Source organism: Halichoeres trimaculatus, unplaced genomic scaffold (genome assembly GCF_033239565.1).
Source record: "Halichoeres trimaculatus isolate MK-OKI-2021-1 unplaced genomic scaffold, fHalTri1.1 fHalTri1_scaffold_5, whole genome shotgun sequence".
In the NCBI taxonomy this organism is placed as follows: Eukaryota; Metazoa; Chordata; class Actinopteri; order Labriformes; family Labridae; genus Halichoeres; species Halichoeres trimaculatus.
In genome coordinates, this window is record NW_027437183.1 from 1598914 (window position 1) to 1620899 (window position 21986).

The 21986-nt window shown below is 41.4% G+C and overlaps 1 protein-coding gene across 1 annotated transcript in view; it reads left to right on the top strand.

The window, feature by feature from the left end:
• The window catches only part of rasgef1ba (RasGEF domain family, member 1Ba), a 128701-nt gene that overhangs the window by 1521 nt on the left and 105194 nt on the right, over positions 1 to 21986 (top strand). The window contains exon 2 of the mRNA XM_074670627.1: positions 11885 to 11932. Coding sequence (XP_074526728.1) covers positions 11885 to 11932 — 48 coding nt within the window. The remainder of the gene's footprint in view (positions 1 to 11884; positions 11933 to 21986) is intronic.

Sequence of the window (21986 nt, forward strand, 5' to 3'; positions counted from 1 at the left end):
GAAAGCCACAACACTAATGCAAAAGACACAAAACAAATGCAAAAAGCCACAGCATAAATGCAAATGCCACAAGACATATGCAAAAGCGACAACACAAATGCAAACCCACAACATGAATGCAAAAAGCCATAACTAAAATGAAAAAAGCCACAAGTTGAATGCAGAAAGCCACAACACTTATGCAAAAAGCCAAAACTGGAATGCAAAGCCAAAATACAAATGCAAAAGCCATCCCGCAATTACAAAAGCGATAACACAAATGCAAAAAAGGTATAACACAAATGCAAAAAGCCATATCACAAATGCAGAACCCTCAACACAAATGCAAAAGCCAAATAATAGAAATACAAAAGCCACAACATGAATGCAAAAGCCACTAAATTATTTCAAAAAGCTATAACACAAATGCAAAAGTCAAAACACAAATGTAAAAGCCAAATCATGAATGCAAAAGCCAAAACATTAATGCAAAAGCCACAACTCAAATGCAAAAGCCATATAATAAATGCAGAAAGCCACAACACTAATGTAAAAGACACAAAACAAATGCAAAAAGCCACAACACAAATGCAAAAGCCACAAAACAAATGCAAAAAGCCACAACACAAATGCAAAAAGCCACAACTGGAATACAAAAGCCAAAACACAAATGCAAAAAGCCACAACACAAATGCAAAAAGCCACAGCATAAATGCAAATGCCACAAGACATATGCAAGAGCCACAAAATGAATGCAAAAAGACACAGTCAGAATGCAAAAAAGCCAAAACATGAATGCAAAAAGCCACAACACAAATGCTAAAAGCCATTACTGAAATGCAAAAGTTATGACACGAAGGAAAAGCCACAACATAAATGAACAATCCAAACATAAATGCAAGATCAGAGCAAAAAAACAAATGCAAATGCCACAATACAAATGGAGAAGCTACAACATGAATGCAAAAAGCCAGAACTCGAAAGCAAAAGCCACTACATAAACACAAAAAGCCACCACACAAATGCAAAAGGCCCAACAGACTACAGGCGGTTATCCTAAGAGACACAGAAAAGTTGTTAAAGTAATTAAATGATTATCTTTTATAACCTCATCTATGATAAATTATAATAATGTTCCTTTCGCCAATCGGCTGACACCTTCCAGCCACAGCACTGAGGCGTGAGGATGCACAGAGATCAACATTTGATTATAAACCAAAGGAAACAAGGGATGTGATGTGCTGCAGACAGACTCCTACCAGACATCCTGAGAACAGAGCTGAGGTGAAACAGAGGGAAGACTGAAAGAGGAGTGAATGTTTGCGTGGTGTGTTCAGTGAAAACATGAAGACGTGTTGTTTGTGTACTGCAAAGACTGTGTTTGATCTGTGTTTGATTGAGCTGTAAACGTCTCATCCTGCTGGAGACTCGTTTCTTCATCCGTTCAGTTTTTGAGTTGTTTGAAACCAGAGTCAAAGATTACTGCACACACGGCTGACGTGGGATGGACCTAAAGGGGAAATGATGGGATTACAGCTCCTGGATGTTGTGTAAGAAGTTTGTGTAAACGTCCGACCCCCTCAGACGGTGAATATGACAAAACATAAACATCGTACTCCATCTCCACGTGGTTACAGCTCTGCTCTCTGATTGGACCAGACGGGTGTTACATAACCACAGCTCTTAATGAAAACTCAGATTTATTCTCATCACACACACACACACACACACACACACACACACACACACACATGAACCATAATCCACAACCAGAGCAGGATTATTAATCCATCATCTCAGACCTCACGACATACAACAACACAGAGTCTATGTGTGTGTGTGTGTACGTGTGTGTGAGACTCACATCTGAATGTGTGATGGGAAAAGATGAGATGATCTACTTGGCTGATCTTTACAGAGATTATAATCCAGATTTATTCCTGATTCCACCTGAAACAGAATCTATCAGACACACACACACACACAGAGCATTACATAAAAAATATATACATCAGTTGCACTTCGTTGCCCTGTTGGCTATGGCTGCCTGTTGCAGCAGCTCTCTCTTCTTTGTCCGTTTCTTGTGATTTTTTTCGTCTCTTTTTCATAATCTTTGTATTTAGAGTGGATCATTACTTTGTTTGGCTCATTTGTTGGTCATGGACACCAAACTTTTTGTATCTTCAGTGATATTTTTACTACTTTTCTCCTGTGCTTGTCTGGAGATCCTACATGTAACCATGGCTGCATTGTTTACATATGAAATCAGCTGTTAGCAGCCTGTAGCATGTCAATGCTAACTGGTGCAAGGCCAGATGTTTACCCACAAGGTGAGGAGAAGGAGGTGAGGATGACGTGCTGGTTCTCAGGTGTGAGCTAAGAAGTGAGGACATGGACCTGTCCTTCCATCCATCGTTATTGGCAACGTAAGATCTATCTCCAATAAGATGGACGAGCTAGCTGTGCTAACCCAGCAACAGAGGGAATACCAGAGGGCAGAGTAGCATCATGCTATTCACAGACATGGCTAACAGAGCTAACACCAGACACCAACGCCACATTGGAAGAGCTTCACCTGCTGTGAGCAGACAGGATCCAGGAGACAGAGACTGAACAGACTGCTGAAGAAGCTCAGTCCTGGACCCTGTGGAGGTGGAGGCTGGCTGACTGGACAATGATGGACAAGCTGTCAGCATCTATTTTACTATGGAGCTTTTTGCACTTTCTATACACTTTCTGGCTTTTGTTTTCTTGATTGCTGCTGTGACTTCAATTTCGTTGTACTTGTTACAACGACAATAAAGTTCTATTCTATTCTATTCTATTCTATTCTATTCTATTCTATTCTATTCTAATCTATTCTATTCTATTCTAATCTATTCTATTCTATTCTATTCTATTCTATTCTATTCTATTCTATATAAGACCCTGAGCTGGGTTGTATGTCTCTTCGGACATAAGTGTCTACGATTGTAGAATTGGCTGTCCGTGCTCTAGAATTCCATAATTTTACAATTCTGAAATGGTTCCACAATTCTGGTGTCATTCGAGAATAATATCTATATTCTAAATTCTGGAAACATTCTAGAATTTTAGTAGCATTCCAAAATTCTAGAAGGTTGCCTGAATTCTGGGGTCCGTGCACAGTTGTGATGTTGTTCTACAAATCGAGCAACATTCTAGAATTCCAGTGGTCATTGAGAATCCCCGAAACATTCTATGACTCTGTTAACATTCTAGAATCCTGTAACCGTTCCACAACTCTGGCGTTATTCAAAAAAAAGGATTGACATTTTAGAATTCTAGTGGCATTTAAAAATCAGGATGAGGTCTGGAACAGCCAAAGCCAAATTAGAACCAGAAGACCAGTTTGTACCACATTGGTGTTCCTGCTCATTTTCAGGTAGTGTTCTAGTCTCAGTTTCTGTTACTGTGAAGAGAGGACTTTAAAGTGATCCTCCAGGATGGAACAAGTTGGGTCTTATCACAAGGTTTAGGGCAGAAATTACCCCTACAGCAGTGTTTTTGTGCAGCAGAAGCCCAGAGCGCTCACACCAAACACCCCCTCCCTGCTCCTCTGCAGGTTTCCTCTGCACTCAGACGGGGCCATATTTTACTTGACCAAAAACACAAATAAACTCCCACTGAAAAACTCTGATATGGGTTTGCATTCACGCTTTATTTAGAGAATTTTCAGCGCGTTACTTTCACACAAAAACACAGCGCTTTACGTTGTTATTGCATAATTCGTCCTGGCAGACTACCTGTGTTGTTTATATCTGGCACGCCACGCGTGGACTGATACACTAAGCGGCGAGCACCTTGTGGCCAGCTGTGGCTCTGCAGCGGAGGTAGCACCGTTTTACGACACGATGAGAACTAGAGCCTTATTTAGCGGTGTTTTTGTGTGAAAGTAACGCGCTGAAAATTCTCTAAATAAAGCGTGAATGCAGACCCATATCAGATTTTTTCAGTGAGAGTCTGTTTATTTGTGTTTTTGGTCAAGTAAAAAATGGCCCCGTCTGGTTCCGGGGAAACCTGCAGAGGAGCACCATGTCAACGCACAGCAGGGTCTTAAATGCTCTTCTTTCCCTCCTCACTCATGGTTCAATGAGCTGTCACAACATAAATTACTTAATCAGTTTTTACCAATTATACAAAGCACCAATAAAGGTTATTCCTAAACGCTACTTCTTAGCTTCCTGATCACTGATTTATCAGGAACATCAGTCTGTAGAAAGCTCTGGCTGTCGTCGGTCAGTTTCAGGTTCCTGTGGCTCCAGAGAGAAGGAGAAACGTCTTCACTCAGAGACTCAGAGATCTGTTTGTACGTTTCACCTCCTCTGGGATAAAACCTGTACGGCTTCTCCTCCTTTATTCTCTCCGTCTCTGAGCTGTCTGTCTTTACCCAGCGCAGCCTGCAGTCCGGCTTTACTCGTATCAGGGAGCTGGGTTTTCAGACGGCACGCAGCCTTCAAAGGGCAGAGATTAGCATCACTGCGCTCTCAGAAAGAAACTCTCTGTGTCTGGGTTTGAAAAGAGATCTGAGCAGATTCAGCCCGGAGAAGAAAGATGTCTGAGGGTTTCTGGGAGGAACGTGAGGCTGGATCCTGAAACTCAGACAATCCAGTAAAGATCATGACCTATACTGCTTACAGCCAGCAGGGGGAGCACTTTATGTTTTGGCTTCACTTGCCCAGCTTTTTAATGATTAAATCAGCTTCTTCAGTAAAGTATTTCTGATTTTCTGGTACTGAATTCAGCCTTTGTGTCTGTGTGAGGAGGAGGAGGAGGTGGAGCTGGAGCACAAAGAGCCAAGGTTAGCTTAAGATAAAAAAGTTAAAATCCTCCGTCGCCATAACAACCCTGAAAGAAAAGAAGAAAAGAGCTGGCTCTGAGTGAAAGACGACGCAGAGTTCATCTTTCCTGATCAGACCGATGAGTTTAAACCTCGGACAGAAACAGCCCATCCTGCAGGTTTCTCCTTCCTGGCAGAGGACCGGCTCTCCTGATGAAGACTGTTCCAGCCTCCGTCTCTGACAGCTGTGCTCCCTGTAAAGGAGCCAAACGTGGAGCCAGCAGCTCTCCTGTTATCCACAGATATTACCCATCAATTATCAGACCCCACAGCTGAAGGATGAGGCCAACAGGAAGTCTGTGAAAGTCTGCTTTCAGTCAGGAAAGAGGAAAGTCGGACAATGATTACAGTTTATTTTATTTTTTTATTTTTTTATTTTTTTACTTAATTTTTACGATTAATATTTATTTATTATTTTTTAATTAATTATTTTTAATAAAATTTATATAATTTGAATTTTTTATTTATTATTATTTATTTATTATTTATTTATTTTTTAAAATTTACTCTTTTTAAAGCAGAGTTAAAGCTCAAAAAATTAAATAAAATGCTCCATAATAATAATAATAATAATAATAATAATAATAATAATAATAATAATAATAATAAAACATAAATTAATGTATTAATAAATAAATAAATAAATTAATTAATAAAAAAATAAAAACTGCAAACTACCAGGACAAAACAAAATGAATAAATAAAATATAAATAAGTAAATACTATTAACTGCAAACAACAAGGACAAAACAACAACAACAAAAAAATAGATATATAAAAAAATAAAAATGAATAAATATTTATACATACACACATACATGTAAAAATAAATCACTTCTACCGACAAAAATAAACAAATACATAAATAAATATATAAATAAATAAATACATGTAAAATAAATCACTTTTACTGACAAAAATAAAATAATAAATAAATAAAGACATAAATAAATAAATAAATAAATGCTAACAAGGACTATGACTAAGTCTATTGTTTTTTTTCAATATGATTTTAATATTAAATTAGTTTACCGTCAATTTCTTTTAAAAACCAGCTTTCATGTTTCTTATTTTGCGAGTGATATTTTTATTCATTTGTACTTGTTGTATTGTAGTTATCCATTTTTTAATATTTGGTGAATTATTGTTTTCCAGTCCTCAATAATAATTTTTATTGCTGTGACTGAAAATGTGAAATAAGTATTTTTTTGTCTGGATTTAAACGCAGTTTAAAGTAAAGACTGATCTTTATTTTTCAGGATGTGTACAGATAGATCCTCATCACTGCTGGGTGTTACAGTCCAGTTAATAATCTGAAATGTACACTACAGGGAGGAAAAAGTGTTAATGTGCATGTCCTGGTCAGGGTTAATGTCAGGTATTAGTCTGAAATCTGATGGAGTAGTTTAACCACAAGGTGGCAGTGTACATCATGAAACAGAGCTGCAGCAGAGGAGGAGAAGATCTGTGGTTTCTTTTTGTGCTTTTCTCTTTTATCACAGTGGAAACTGATTTTAAAGAGGGGGCAAGTCCAAGAATTTCAGTCATCTTCTTTTTGTTTTCACTTTTGTCTTTTTTCCCCCTCGTGATTTAGTGTTTACTGTTTTTTCTCATTTGTCATCTTCTTCATCTCTTTTCTTTTCTGTCTCCTCTTTCTTCTTTTCTTCTTGTGGATTCGGTTTAGTTTGGTTTTAGAGTAGTGCTGTCGGTGAATGACTTTAAACTTAACAAGCTGCAGCTTTGCATTGATTGGTCTTTGCCCATAGATCATCTGAAATGTCTCCACCAGTGTCTTTATCCTTTATCTCTTAAACTTTTTTCCTCATGTTTCATTCTCGCCAAACTCTATTGGTTTCTATCTTCATCTTTTCTCCTCCTGTCTCCTTGTCTCCTGTCCTCCTCTTCTCCTTCCTTTCCATCCTCATTCCTCCTCTCCTTCCTCTGTCTTTTCCTCTTTCTCCATCGTCTTTTTCTCTTCCTTTCTTCATCTTCTTCCCTGATCTCCTCACTCTTCCTAATCCTTTTTCCTCCTTCCTTTCCTCTCTCCTTGTTCATCTTCCTCTTCTATGTCCTCCTCTTTTTGCTCCTTATTCACCTCTGCACCTCATCTCCTTCCTTCTCTTTGTCCTCTCTCCTTCATCCACTGTTTTCTCTCCTTCCTTTGTCTTTCTTTTCCTTTCTTTTTATGCTCTTTCTTCTTCTCCTTCCTCTTCTTAACCCCCATAATGTTCTTCCTCCTTTTTTTTCCCATCCGTTGTGTCTCCAACCATCCCTGCACGCTGTGAGTCGTTTCGTATTCTGTTTCCTTTAAGTTAAAGCTGATGTTTCAGATCTCTGTTTATCTTCAGCTGCCATGTTTAACAGGAAGCACTGTTGAATCTCACAGTCAGGGTTAAATCCTCGGTGGTGACGATGCAGCCCTGCTAACAGACGCTAACAGGAGCTAACAGGCGCTAACTGCTCTCTTTAAAGCAGGGTTATAGATTTTTTTAAACCATCGCTCAGACTTTGATCATCGTCTCTGAGCTGGTGGAGACTCTGGATTCACTTTGATGTTTTTCATCATTTCTGTGGCTGAAGTTCAGAAGAGAAGAGTGAATCTGATGGTGTGAAAAAGCCGTTTGTCAAACTGCAGAGATGATCCTGGCTCGTGCTCAGACGTATAGAGAGACGTCTCACTGTAAACGAAGAGAGGCTCGACGGAGCGAGGAAGATTTGTTTCGGAGAAACTCTGAGAGATTGTTCCACCTCAGCGTGAATTTTAACTCTGTGCAAATTTGCTTTTGGCTGCTGTTTGATTCAAGGAGAGTGGTTCACATGAATAGCAATGAGACGATGTGATGCTGCCTGCATTCAGGATTCAGGAGGATCCCGTCTGAACACACTTATACAGTCAGTCACTGAGGCTGCACACACACATTTCTACATGTTTCTGCTTCAGTCTATATGCACGTTTATTTTCCTCTTTACATCCTGCACACAAGCTTCCCCTGAACACTAACCCTCCATACCTGCATGATCTTTATTTACGCCAACAAGCATTGACCGTACAGTGCATCCATGTGTCAGTAAATTCACCAAGAGCTGAGTCTGAGACCTTCTGGATCATTCTCCCCCTGAGGACAAAGAGGAGAAGGCTCAGATTAAGGGTCTAAGTGTCCCCTGAACAGATGAGTCTTCAGACGTCTCTTAAAGTAGAAAGGGACTCTGTGGATCATATAGAGTTAGGGAATTCATTCACCATCAGGGAACAACAGAGGAGAAGAGTCTGGCTAGAGATTTGGAGCCGCGTCTTTCACAAGCAGAGCCTGGAAGACAGTGAAGAGAGATTAATCGAGGCCACATGTTTCTTAAAGCTCCCATATTCTGCTCCTTTCCTGCAGTTTAATCTGGATCATTGATGTCTTCATGAAATGGTAGTAACATGTTTTGGTCCAAAAAGCCAATAAATCAAGCACAGCAGCATTGTTTCCAGGCTCTCATAGCCCCTCTGTTCAGAACGCTCTGATTTAGTGGGCGTGGCCTTCATATGTAAATGAGCCACCGCTGATACCGCCCCGCTCTTCCACGTCACTGAGAGCGGCGCCACGAGCTCCGAGTGCACAATGTTTAGAAAACAGAGAAGCTCGTTTACCGTAACATTACAGGCTAAAACAACAGGCTAACTGCAGCTAAAGTTAGCATCCTGAAGCTAACACAGAGACAGGGGGGACACTGAGGAAAAGCTCTTCCATCTGCTCCACAGCACACAGCATTTAAAATACTCACATTTCCAGGGTCCCAGGTTTGTTGGAGGATGGTTGGTAATGCGCCTGGATTCAGGACCAGTCTATTGGCTAGCCCTCTGTTGGACTGTCCAAAGTTGGAAAAGCAGTCGGCCGTGAAGTGACTAGCACACACATGCTCAGTTTTACTGAGTGTAGCTGGAACATTTCCTGATAAATGAACTCTAGACACTTAGTCTGTCTTCTTCTGAGATGGGAAGCTTGAGCATGGAACTATGTGGCTGTTTACAGACAAAAACAGAGCAGTGATGGTCCAGTGGACCAATCAGGTCAGACTTGCTCCTGATTGGTCAAAAAAAAGAATCGCTGATGTCAGCAAACCCCAGAAAATCCAAACAGCTGGTTTTAGGTCAGGATTTTACATTCACAAGCTCTACTAAGAACAGGTTTGGTCATTAAATATCACATTTTGTGGGCTGGGAGGAAAGACAAAGACCCACAAATTTCACTAAAAGACTTAATAAAGTGATTTTTTGCAGAATATGGGACCTTTAATGTCGCTGGTCATCAATCAGGACATCCAGATTTCTGCAGAGTTTGTGGCACAAGTTGATTTGAATCAAGCAGGACACTGATCTGTGGTTGAACCAAGGGACAAGCAGGAAGGACAATGAGCTCAGTTTGGACACTTCTCCTCGCGGCGCAGTCCTCTGTAGGCTTCCATACTTTGATCCCATCTGTGTGCGTTCACACACGCGTCTCTTTAATCCCACTTTGTCTGATGTGATGGAGCAGAATCAGTTTAATACGTTCAGTCGACAACAACCGCAGAGGTCACGGAGCTGACCGTGACCTGTGAGGCCGACCCCCCTCACAAACACACACTGACACGCACACACTCAGCCACAGGGTCACTTTGACTCCCTTCAGGATGCTGTGACCCCCCTGACGCCTCACACCTCATTACTGCAGGATGACTGATGCTCTCCCATGTGGCATTTACACACACACTCTCTCTCTCTCACACACACACACGTCTGTCCTCCACTGCAAGCGAGGGTGCAGTCTGATGAGTGTGTGACCAGCTGAACTGGAGGTCAGAGACGATTAAATCAGCGGGTTAAGCTGACGGAGAGAACCTGAGTCTGTTTTCTCTTTTGTGAAGATTCGACGAGATGTTTGTTCGTTCTGTTCGTCCAATCAGAAACGCAGAATGATAACGTCGTCGTATCATTTACCTCAGAGTTTGGGGATGTCAGATTTCGTCGCCTGCAGAAGGAGCAGCTCGTAAACCAGACGCTTCCTGCTCAGAGTTTACGGCAGCGGCCTGCTTCCTCTGGATCAATAGTGTCTGTGTTAGGGTGTTTGAAGTGTGTGTGAGGTTAAAAAAAACACTGTGTGTGTGTGCTTAAAAACAGTGTGTCTTTATGTGTGAATGCAGGAGTGTGTTTTTTTGCTCATGGAAATCTGACGGTGAAGGTTTGTGCGTGCTGCCTCTGAAAATCTGACATCCAGAGGTGGAGTCACGCCTTCGCCAGAGTTCAAAGTGTCTGCGTTTCTGTTTTGATCTGTGTGTGTGTGTGTGTTGGTGTGTGTGTGTGTGTGTGCCTCATTTAGGAGTTCATTACCGTTCTGCAGTGTGTTTCTTTGTAAACACGTCCTTGGGGAGCCCGCCGTACAGCTTTTAAAAACTCATTAGAGCTCGTTGTTCTGACTAAACCTCCAACGTGTCGGACTTTAAATTGTCTAATGGATCCGTTTGTCTCCCAGCTCCGAGTTTGGCTCCAGGAATTTACCTCAGACACGAGCAGGAGTCAGGGAAATGAAACCAGAGAGAGGAGACAGCAGAGGGAATCAAACAGAAGAAAGTCTTCTTTGCCTCCTCCTCTGTTGCAAAAAGCTCTCTCTCTTCTGGACCCTTTCAGGAACAATGTGATCAAGTTCAACCAACAAAATCAATAAACAACCAACTGACTTACAAATCAACTCATAAGCAGAAGATCGACCAAATACCAAAGGTGTGAAAAAATATCGATATGGCAATTTACGCTCACCGGCCACTTTATTAGGTAGACCTTGCTAGTACCGGGTTGGACCCCCTTTTTCCTTCAGACCTGCCTTAATCCTTGGTGTTATAGCTTCAACAAGGTCCTGGAAACATTCCTCAGAGAGTTTGCTCCATATTGACATGATAGCATCAGGCAGTTGCTGCAGATTTGTCGGCTGAACATCCATGATGAGAATCTCCCGTTCCACCACATCCCAAAGGTGCTCTATTGGATTGAGATCTGGGGACTGTGGAGGACATTTGAGTTCAGGGAACTCATTGTCATGTTGAAGAAAGCAGTCTGAGATGATTCCAGCTTTATGACATGGAGCGTTATCCTGCTGGAAGTAGCCATCAGAAGATGGGTACACTGTGCTCATAAAGGGATGGACATGGTCAGCAACAATACTCAGACTGTGGACTTTTTTTTTTTTCTTTTTTCTTCTTCTTCTTCTTTTTCTTTTTCCTTTTCCTTTCTTTTTTTCCCTTTTTTTCTCTTTTTCCTTTTTTTTCTTTTTCATTTTTTCTGTCTTCTTTCTTTTTTCCCTTTTTTCTCTTTTTTCCTCTTTATTTCTTTTTTCTTTTTTGTTCTTTTTTCTTTTTACTTTTTTTTGTCTTTTTTCCCTTTTCCTCTCTTTTTTTCTTTTTTTCTCTCTTTTTTCTTTTTTCTTTTTCATTTTTTCTGTCTTCTTTCTTTTTTCTTTTTTCTCTTTTCTTCCCTTTTTTCTTTTTCCTGTTTTTGTTTCTTTTTCTTTTCTTTCTTTCTTTTTTTCTTTTTTTTCTTTTTTCTTCTTTTTTTCCTTTTTTTTCTTTTTTTTTACTCTTTTTTTTCTTTTTTTTTTCGCTGGTCCCCCCGTGTTTTTCTTTTTTTTACTCTTTTTCTTTCTTTTTTTCTCTTTTTTCTTTTTTGTGTGTTCAGAGATGCTCTTCTGCAGACCTCGGTTGTAACCAGTGGTTATTTGAGTTACTGTTGCCTTTCTATCAGCTCCAACCAGTCTGTCCATTCTCCTCTGACCTCTGGCATCAACAAGGCATTTTGTCCCACAGAACTGCTGCTCACTGGATATTTTCTCTTTTTGGGACCATTCTCTGTAAACCCTAGAGATGGTTGTGGGTTAAAATCCCAGTAGATCAGCAGTTTCTGAAATACTCAGACCAACAACCATGCCACGTTCATGAACATATTCATTTGAACATCCAACAAGTTGTTTCTATCTGTGTCTGAAACATTAAGAAGCTGAACTCTAACACCTCCTCTCTGTTTTCGCTCTGCAGGGCCGGAGCCATCCTCCTCTGGGGCTGAGGTCTTCCTCCAAACAGCGGGTAGGTCCTCTCTGAAACCAGGGGCTGTGCTATTTTTCTTTTTTTTAATCAGAGGTTGAAGAACATTATACAACTGCGTCAGATAAATAAAACAGGATCATCTACTTTACTTTGTTATTAGTGGGCGTGTTGCAGGTGATCTACTTGGACTGCATGCTTAGTTCATAACAGGAGCAAACCGCCCTCTTTAAATGAGGATTTAGAGCGTGCTACCTGCTGTCACAATGAAGAGTTTGGGAGAGAAGAGAGGCCGTAAAGGAAAAATGAAGTTTGAAGCCTTGAGTGTGGAGAAACCAGACGCTTGGGTCACAGGTGTTCATCTCCTGAGCTCTTTGGAGAGCACAGGAGATGAACCTTCAATACAAATGGATGGAGACCAGCCGTTTGTGTGTGTGACACTGTGCCGGTTTGCACTTGACTTCCAAACATGCTGAATACAAAATTCTACCAAAATTCCAAAATTCTAAATCCTGATTGGAGCTCGTGTCTCTTCCCTCTCAAAGTCTCAGAGTCTGAATGTAAACGTTTAGAAACTGCTGCGCTGCGCTCTGAGGAGTGTGAGCTGAGATATTTGACGTGTCAGGCAGCCGTCTGTCACACACTCTGAGGTTTGGATCACAAAGAGTGTGTGTGAGTGTGTCTGAAAGACCTCGAGGTTTCTGCACACGGCTTTGAAGATGATATAACACACACACACACACACACACACACACACACACACACACACACACACACACACACACACACACACACATTTCTTCCACTCAGGACTGAACACTGGAGGCCACAGCTTTGATCTACACTCTGTCTGGCTCTCCTCCTCCTCTTCCTCACCCCCTCTTCTTCAGCCTCCTCTTCTGTATCTTTGTGGTATAAATATTTTAAAGAGACCTCCACAGACCCAGGACCAGGAGCTGCTCTTCACCAGGAAACAGACTCAGCAGCAAACAGCAAACCTGGTCTCAGAGTCTTCATGTCAGAGACTTTCTGAAACATCTGTTCATCTCAGCTTGCACCAGATTAAATGATCTGAATCTAACGAGTCATGTGATCGGCTCCACCTGTTGGAAATAATCCCTGGTGTTGTGTCTCAGTGTCTGAGAGACAAACTTTCATCTCTGCTCCTCTCCTGATTCTCTCTGTCAGCTCAGACGCTCCCTAACAGACACAGTCAGAGGCTAATCCTCAGGATCTGGTTCTGGGCGGGTCTGGAGGTGTTGGATCAAAGCAGAGAGTCAGAAACAGTTTGAGCTGATGCTGGAGCTGCGGTCTGACCTGGCTCTACAGGGCTGAGGTGTTCCTCTGACCCGTGGTGGTCTGCATGGTCTGCAGAGACTCATGGGATCCAGTCTAACTGTTAGAGAGTGACGAGGGTTAAATAAAGATTCAAACTCTGTAAAAAAGAAAATCTAAAGAACGTTTAAAACTTGAGATCATGTCACAGGTTATACCCTGCCATCCTATTCTTGACGGGTGCAGAGCTGTGACGCATAAATTCAGCGCAGGAAAGATCCAGCGGGACAGGAAACTACTTAAAACACCCAGTGACTTTCAAAATAAAACAGACCATATCAAAGCACGACTGCGTTGATAAAAGCATAGATAAGCTAGCTACTCTACCCTCTGGTATTCCCTCTGTTGCTGGGTTAGCACAGCTAGCTCGTCCATCTTATTGGAGATAGATTTTACATTCCCAATAACGATGGATGGAAGGACAGGTCCATGTCGTCACTTCTTAGCTCACACCTGAGAACCAGCACGCTGTCCTCACCTCCTTCTCTTCACATTGTGGGGAAACATCCGGCCTAGCACCAGTTAGCATTGACATGCTACAAGCTGCTAACAGCTGATTTTACATGTGAACAATGCAGCCATGGTTACATGTAGGATCTCCAGACAAACACAGGAGAAAAAGTAGTAAAAATATCACTGAAAACAAAATCGGTTTGGTGTCATTGACCAACAATGAACCATACATGAAACTCTGGACTAGAAGGTGGCGATTGGCAGTCCAGTTGAAACAGATCCTCCTGTAATTTAAAAAAGGCTTTATCTGTGTAAGGATCTTTTCTGTTATTGTATACATTCTATTCTATCTTATTCTATTTTTTTATGACAGTTTCTGACTCTGTGGCAGAATTCACAAATAGCTCACCTGGATTAAAGTCATTCAGTAGCCCCAAAATCCACTTTATCTTCGCAATAAAGAGAAAAAAGAGAATAAAATTCTATACATAGTAAAAGTCTAGTGAATTATCTGAAAAAGAAGTTGTTTATAAATCTTTACATGTAATGTCTTGGTTTTCTATATTTAATAAATTTGCAAATATTTTTTTTAAAAAAATAAAAAAAATATTTTAAATAAATAAAATATCAAGAATTTCATAAATTTGCAAAATTTAAGACATTTCAAAAAGTTGCCACATTTTTAAAATATTTTTAATTGTTAAAAAAATAATTCAAAAGCAAAAAATTTGCAAAAATTTGCAGAAGTTCTAAAAATTTTTGGAATTTCAAAAAATTTGCAAATAAAAAAAAAAAAATCAAATATTTGCAATATTTACAAAAATTTATAAATTTCACAAATTTGCATAGACAAAACCAGTTTGGTGTCTACGACCAACAAATGAACTATACTAAGTGATGATCCACTTCAAATACCAAAAAAGAGACAAAAAAATTTGCAAAAAAACTGACAAAGAAAAGAGAGCTGCCTTGGTGCATCCATTGGTAATTGATTTACTTATTCATTTATAGCAAAAAAGAAACAGCTTTTGGATGCTTTACAAACACCTACTAAATAAGGGTAACGTGACAAAAATGTATGTTTTTTAAATGAGATTACAGTGGCATGAGCGATTCCATTGTTTTGATGAAAAACTTATTATTGAGCATTTGGAAAACCTGAACCCATCCTTAGACAATGTCTCATTAATTATCCTACCCTGTGTGTTTATATCTATATCTGAACTTTTAAAAATGCTTTATATGCTTTTCAAAACTGTCTGTTAGATGCATTGGATCACTGTGGAAAACATGACGTACGTTGATAAAAGCATTTAGTTTTTAGCAGCCTCTTCACACATACCAAAGTGTAACTTTTGTGCATGTTTTTCATTAAATCAGACTTAATCAAAATCTAGTTCAGGACATTCAGACTGTTATAACCTTTAGATCTTTCTCTGAAGTTTGCTCTAACTCTTCCCACTGAGCTTCATGTTGACCCTGAGTTTTGAAGTCGTCATGTGACGCTGTTACAAAACACAAGACAAGTTTTATGTAATATCTGGACAGCTGCCTCTGCCCCAGTTAGAGAAACATCAACACCACGTGACCGAGACTGAAGCAGGTCACAGGAGTGGGTCCTGGTCAGGAGTGGAGCTGTTCCACTCGATGTGGGAGAATCTGATGAGTTAAAGTGAGTCTGTCTGAAATAATGAGCCGCAGCTCGCTCAGAGGAAACTTAATCACCACGATGAGTGTTTACCTTCTGCTGTGAGGTGAGCACGAAGCTGACGACGGCATCTTTAAATGAGAAAATAATCCACAGGGCTTTGACCCAGTGATGGTATATGTGCTGTAGGTCTGAGAGGAAATTAAAACAGAATGAAACGTCTGCAGAAAGTCTCATCATCAGGGACGGTTCATAGATGATGTCCTGCAAATAACCATCAGCTGACGATGGACGCTAAGAGATGGAGTTTGTGCAGAGATAAACTCAGTGTTTTAATATTTAAATTCTCATGTGAACAGATGACCTCATCTGATTGACTCCAAGAAGAAAAACTGTGAAAAATGTCTTTCTTTTATTGATCGCAGATTAAGAAGATACGGTCAATCTAGAGCTGAAAAAAATTTTAGAAAGTTATCAGAGTGGAAACTGTCCGTGCCTAAGAGTCAGGATTGTTGCTGACTTTTCTGACCTGATCTATTTGTTGTTGTTCACCTGTTGGTCCCCTAATCGCCCCAAATTTGCGACAAGAAGCTGGTTTGTGATCTGACAGTTTGAGGAAAACCCTTACATTTTTAACCACCTCTCCTGATCCCACCATTTTAGTAACAACACATCGCTGAGCTACCAGCATGTGGCACTTGGCAGTTGGCATGTGCTGCTGTGGGACTGGCACATGAAGTTGGGTAACTGGCTCATGGAAATGACTGACCGGCATGCAGCACTAACTGACCAACCAGCACGTGTCACTGACTGACTGCTACGTTGTCCTGACAGAACACCAACCTGTCACATGTCACAGACTCACCGGCCATGCCAAACAACTGAAACATGTCACTAATCCACTGGCACATGTCACTAATCCACTGGCATATGTCCACTGGCATGTGTCACTGATCCACTGGCACATGTCACTAATCCACTGGCACATGTCACTAATCCACTGGCACATGTCACTAATCCACTGGCACATGTCACTAATCCACTGGCATGTGTCACTGATCCACTGGCACATGTCACTAATCCACTGGCACATGTCACTAATCCACTGGCACATGTCACTAATCCACTGGCATGTGTCACTGATCCACTGGCACATGTCACTAATCCACTGGCACATGCCACTAATCCACTGGCTGATGTCACTAATCCACTGGCATATGTCACTAATCCACTGGCATATGTCGCTAATCCACTGGCACATGTCACTAATCCACTGGCTGATGTCACTAATCCACTGGCATATGTCACTTATCAACCAGCAGTTGTCACTGAGCAGCTGGCACATGCCACCAACTGACAAGCACATGTTGCCGACTCAACCACCATGTGTCACTGATAGGGATGGGTATGGAATCAGGTACTTTTATAGGTACCGACCGAATTCTTTTAAAAGTACCGAGTACCGATTCATGTAAAATCAAAAGGTACCATGTTTAGGTACCTAGATGCATCTTTGTGACTGTGAGGGCATGATGAGTTTTCCATAGTGGACATGAACCCAGCATTCTAAGGTTATAAACTGAAGAATAAGTATATTATTATTAGACAAATTGATATTTTTTACCACATAAGCACAAAAAAGTACCGAAAATTGGTACCGTTGAGTACCGATACCGATTGCCAGGTACAGGGCATCGGTACTGTATTGTTTCAAATGTGAAAGGTACCCATCCCCAGTCAATGACCATCCAGCATGTGTCGCTGACAGTCCACTATGTGTTACTGACCATCCAGCATGTGTCGCTGACCAAATGGCACATGTTGCTGAACCCCAGCACGTCAGAGACGGTCACTACATGTGTCACTATGGTTCGCCACGTTGCGCAAACCAGCTGGCAATGGCATGGACCCACCAGCATGTGTTACTGACCGACTGCTACTTGTCACTGACTGACCTGCTATATCATGGGCTTACCGGCACGTGTCACAGACTGACTGCCACATGTCATGATCCACTGGCTCATGTCACTGACCAAACAGCAGTTGTCACTAAGCAGCCAGCACATGCCACTGACTGACAAGCACATGTTGCTGACTCAACCGTCATGTGTCACTGACCAACCAGCACAAGACATGTCACTGACAGTCCACTGTGTGTTACTGACCAGCCACAACATGTGCCATTGACAAATGGTTTCACAGATTTACTGCCACATGTCATTAATCCACCGGCCCATGTCACTGACCAACCAGCAGTTGTCACTGGGCAGCCAGGATGTGTCACTGACTGGCCAGCACATGATTCTGACCCACCAGTACACATCTTAGACTCACTGGTATCTGTCACTGACGGAGTTGCACATCAGAGAAATGTTTTCACTGGTATCAGGGACCTGTGGATGCAGGACTCAGGGCTTCCAAGTAGAGGGCAACAAACCCTCACTGAAGTTACAGACACTGAGTTTATTGAGTTTTGATCCTGACCTCTTCAGACACATTTCGTTCTCTCACTCAGCTGAACTAATTTCTGCAGAGACACAAACTGCTGTAAACACGTTGATGGGTAAATCACGCTGGAGGCGTCTTGTGACCTTCAGAGGGAACTTGGTGTGAAAGTGATGTCCTTTCATGAAACCTCCTCTTCCTTTCCTGACTGCTTGGTGGTTTCCTTGTGGTTTATTTTTCTCTTGGTTTTATTTATGACCCGGCGAATTTCATAATAACAGTGAAGCAGAGAGATTAAGAATCTGAACAGACTCTGTGTGTGTGTCGGTCAGCGAGGGGTAAACTTAGAAAGCTTATATAAGAGCTGACACAGACGACATGAGTCAGCTCAAAGCTGAGCCATTACAGCTCAAAGTGGAACAATCTGCTGTGTTTTATTTTAATGACACATTTCTCCCTCCTGTGACCAGCTGACACACAAACTGATGAGACCACATGATGCTCTGTGGTTCCTCTTACAGGCCTGACTCCTTTAAAGGACTCTGTGCCCGTAAACTGACCTGGTATGAACAGTATGTGATCACTTTAACAGAGTGTACGCTCAGAGAGCGTAGTGTCATCGGACTTTAATCGTTCAGGATAAAGAGGAGAGCTCAGCAGGGTCAAAGGTCCCAGGTCCCAGTTTGGTTGTCATCATAAAAATCTGACTGCAGAGGTCACCTTGGGTTCAGCTCGCCCCCTTTCATCAGGATAGAAACCCGTCTTTCATCAGGAGTCAGGGATCAGCGCCTCCCTGTGCTCATCCTCTTTCAGCAGGTCAAAAGTCACAGGTAGCAGCGCTGCTTTGAGGTTCAAGTCCCCGAAGCAATTACCTGATGACGGGAGAGGGACGACAGGAAGTGCTGAGTGGACTGAAGGGTTCCTGTTTTCAAAGACGTGTTTACAGCTTCCTCCATCCTTTGTCTCTCTAAACACACACACACACACACACACACACACACACACACACACACACATAAAATCCCATATCCCATAATATGCCCTGTTGCCCCAGAAAAGCACCCAAAAACACGCTAAAATGGCCCTAGACGTGGCTAGGAATGTTGGAGAGAGATGAAACCAACGTCAAAATCTTCCTCTCATTGAGACGCACAAAAAAGGGGATGTGTTTTCTGCCTATCTCGCACAGGAAACCATCAATTTGCATTTCAAATAAGAAGAGTTTGCGGCATTTTTACCCTTTCTGCCAAAATTATCTCCTCTGAAACGACAAGTGGTATTGGCTTAAAATTCCCTCACATGACAGACTAGACCCTGCTCTACAAAATGTATTCGGGAAGTTGTTATTTGGGACCTGGTTTTCGAGTAGCGAGCCCTCAAAGATGGCGATCTCTCTCAGCTTCCTCCATGTTAACATATGGGTTTTTTCATTCCTGACCATGAGGGCTGCAGATTTGGGCCTCTAGACAAATAAGTAAAAGTTGTACAGCTTTGAAAATGACATAAATGGATTCCTGACAACATTTCCTACAAAAATATCATATTTTTACACTGATTAGGTCAACATTCTGGCCTTTATGACGAGTTGTTTGTAAAGTGTGTGAATTTTAATCTCTCCCTCTGCCGGATGATGTCACACATTGATTAGGAGTTCAGTGCAGCTGGTCATGTGACTTAGCAGAGTAAATACTCCCTCCCTCCTCCCCTGAATCACGAATTAGACCACCTGAGCATGCTCAAAAACTCAAAAAAACAATACAAGCGCCAAAATCTTTGATATGATACCAAACATGACCCCCAACATCCCATAATATGCCCTCTGACCCCATCTAGGCACACTAAAATGGCCCTAGCTGGGGCTAGGAATGTCGTAGAGAGGTAAAACCAATGTCAAAATGTTCGTCTCATTGACACAGAGAAATTATACACTGACACCCCTGACCTATCTCCAACAGGAAGCTGCCAATTTGCCTTTCAAAATAAAATTTCAGTTTTCAGCTTTGCGCAGGCTGCCAATTTGGGCCTCTAGACAAAAAAAGTAAAAGTTGTACAGCCCTGAAAATGGAATCAATGGATCCCTGACAAAATTTCTGACAAAAATGTCCTATTTCTACACAGATTAGGTCAAGATGCTGGCTTATATGATGAGTTGTTTGTAAACTTTTGTGAATTTGTGAATTTGAATCCTCCCTCTGCAGTTCCGTGATGATGTCACACATTGATTAGGAGTTCCGTGCAGCTGGTCATGTGACTCAGCAGAGGAAATAATACATGGTATCAACTGTTATAGCACTAAGAGGTCTAGAAAGGATGAAAGCCTGACCGTCGAAATATCTTGCTAGTGGAAGGGAAACAAGTATGGCAATTCTTCAGAAAAGAGCCGTCTAACGCGGCTTGCAGCTTTAATTAAACCTCTGTATTTTGTGTGACATAACTTTCTTATTACAGCAGCAGCTCTCAGGTCAGCGTTTGTTTGGTAACAGCTGCAGGAACTCTCTCAGTCTCTTTATCCTTATTTATATTTTTAACACCTTAATAGGATCATTACTCATTCACAAGCTCCTGGCTGCTCGCTGAGAAAACCTTGTGACTATTTTTGTAACAGGCCTCATTGTGTCGGGCTCCTAATTCCTAAAAAGCACACTGACCTTTACCTCAATCTGCACTTTTTCTGCTCTGCTGCGCGAGCCGTGCAGAGAGCTGCGGCTCATAAAGATGAGGAACGATAACAGACGTTATACGCACGCTCTGCACGGGGTCAGAAAGGTTGATGCAGGACGCCGTTTTGGGGGATTAGTCCGGTCTGCTGCAGCTCTGCCTTTCACAATCAGACCGGACTGAATGGAGAAACTGTGAAATATGAGTTAAGCTCTTGATCCTCTGACTGGATCATGCAAACCACTCACAACCTCCAGGATTTCATCAGTTCAATCCCTTTTTTCGCTAATATGCTCAAAGAGGATTTCCTCCATACGTTATTACTCCAGCAGGTCCTCTCAGAAACGATGCATGGGCTTCATTTTTTGATTTATTATGCAGCTAAAATATCTCCAAAGTTACTTCTGCTGCAGACAAACAGAAAGACAAAGCGAATGTAATGTGATAAAATGTCAAAATGCTCAGTCCAAGTTTAACAGAATGCACAGAAAACAGTTTTGCAGCCTTTGTCCAGTCCTGCAGGAAACTATAAACCATGAACTTCCTCCTGAGCATCCTTTCCTGCGTGACCTCCTCCTGTTTCTATACTACACTTAACATCATGCAAAGATCCAATCATGCACATTACAAGCAAATATATTAATAATATTAATTTTATTAATAAACAAATTCATATTTCTTACCACATAAACACTCAAAAGTACTGAAAACTGGTACTGTTAAGTAACATTACTCATTGCCAGGTACCAGGCATCTGTCTGGCTTTATTGGATGAATGTTGCTGAGATCAAAACTGATGTAACATTTTTTTTTTTTTACTATAAAAATACATTAACATTTGATTATATAGCATAAATGTTGCAGGGTTGCGTGAAATGCTTACAGAATTTTTTAAACATTTATTATTCTGATATCCCAACTACACCCAACAAAAGCTGCAAACGAATAATCGTTTCCTACAGAAGAAAAGAACAAGCTAAACTGTCAAAAGAGTAAAAACCAAGCAGCAGGAGCTGCAGCTAGCGTTAGCCACAAACTATTTGATCAGAGACGACCAGAAGCCAAAGAACCAATGACAAAATCAGAGTTTCCAGCTTTTCATGATCCACATGTTCCAGGTAACAGATTTCAGCAGCCCACAGAAACCTGTTATTAGAGCAGAGGTATTATTTTAATTTCCTTAATCTCAGCGGTCTGAAATACACAGTGAGGAAAACTGAAGCTACGGAAATAAAGGAGGCGCAGAAAAGACGACGAGCAGGAAATATGAAAAGCCAAAAGATGTAAAACCTTAAAAAACAGACAATAAGGAGCATCGAACTCCCTAAATCACACCCACACTGACTCCAACATGTGACCTGGAGCAGGAGTAGGATAAATAGACCTCCAGCAGCTCCATCACGGCCTCCACCATCGATTTTCTGTTTCTGTGTCACAGAGAAACAGGTTAGCTAATAGGCCCCAGTTATGCAACAGCATGCAGCTGCAGGATTTTACCCATAAATCCCTGCCAGCGCTCAGCTTGAGGAGATTAAATCTGCCCGCCCTGACGGCAGC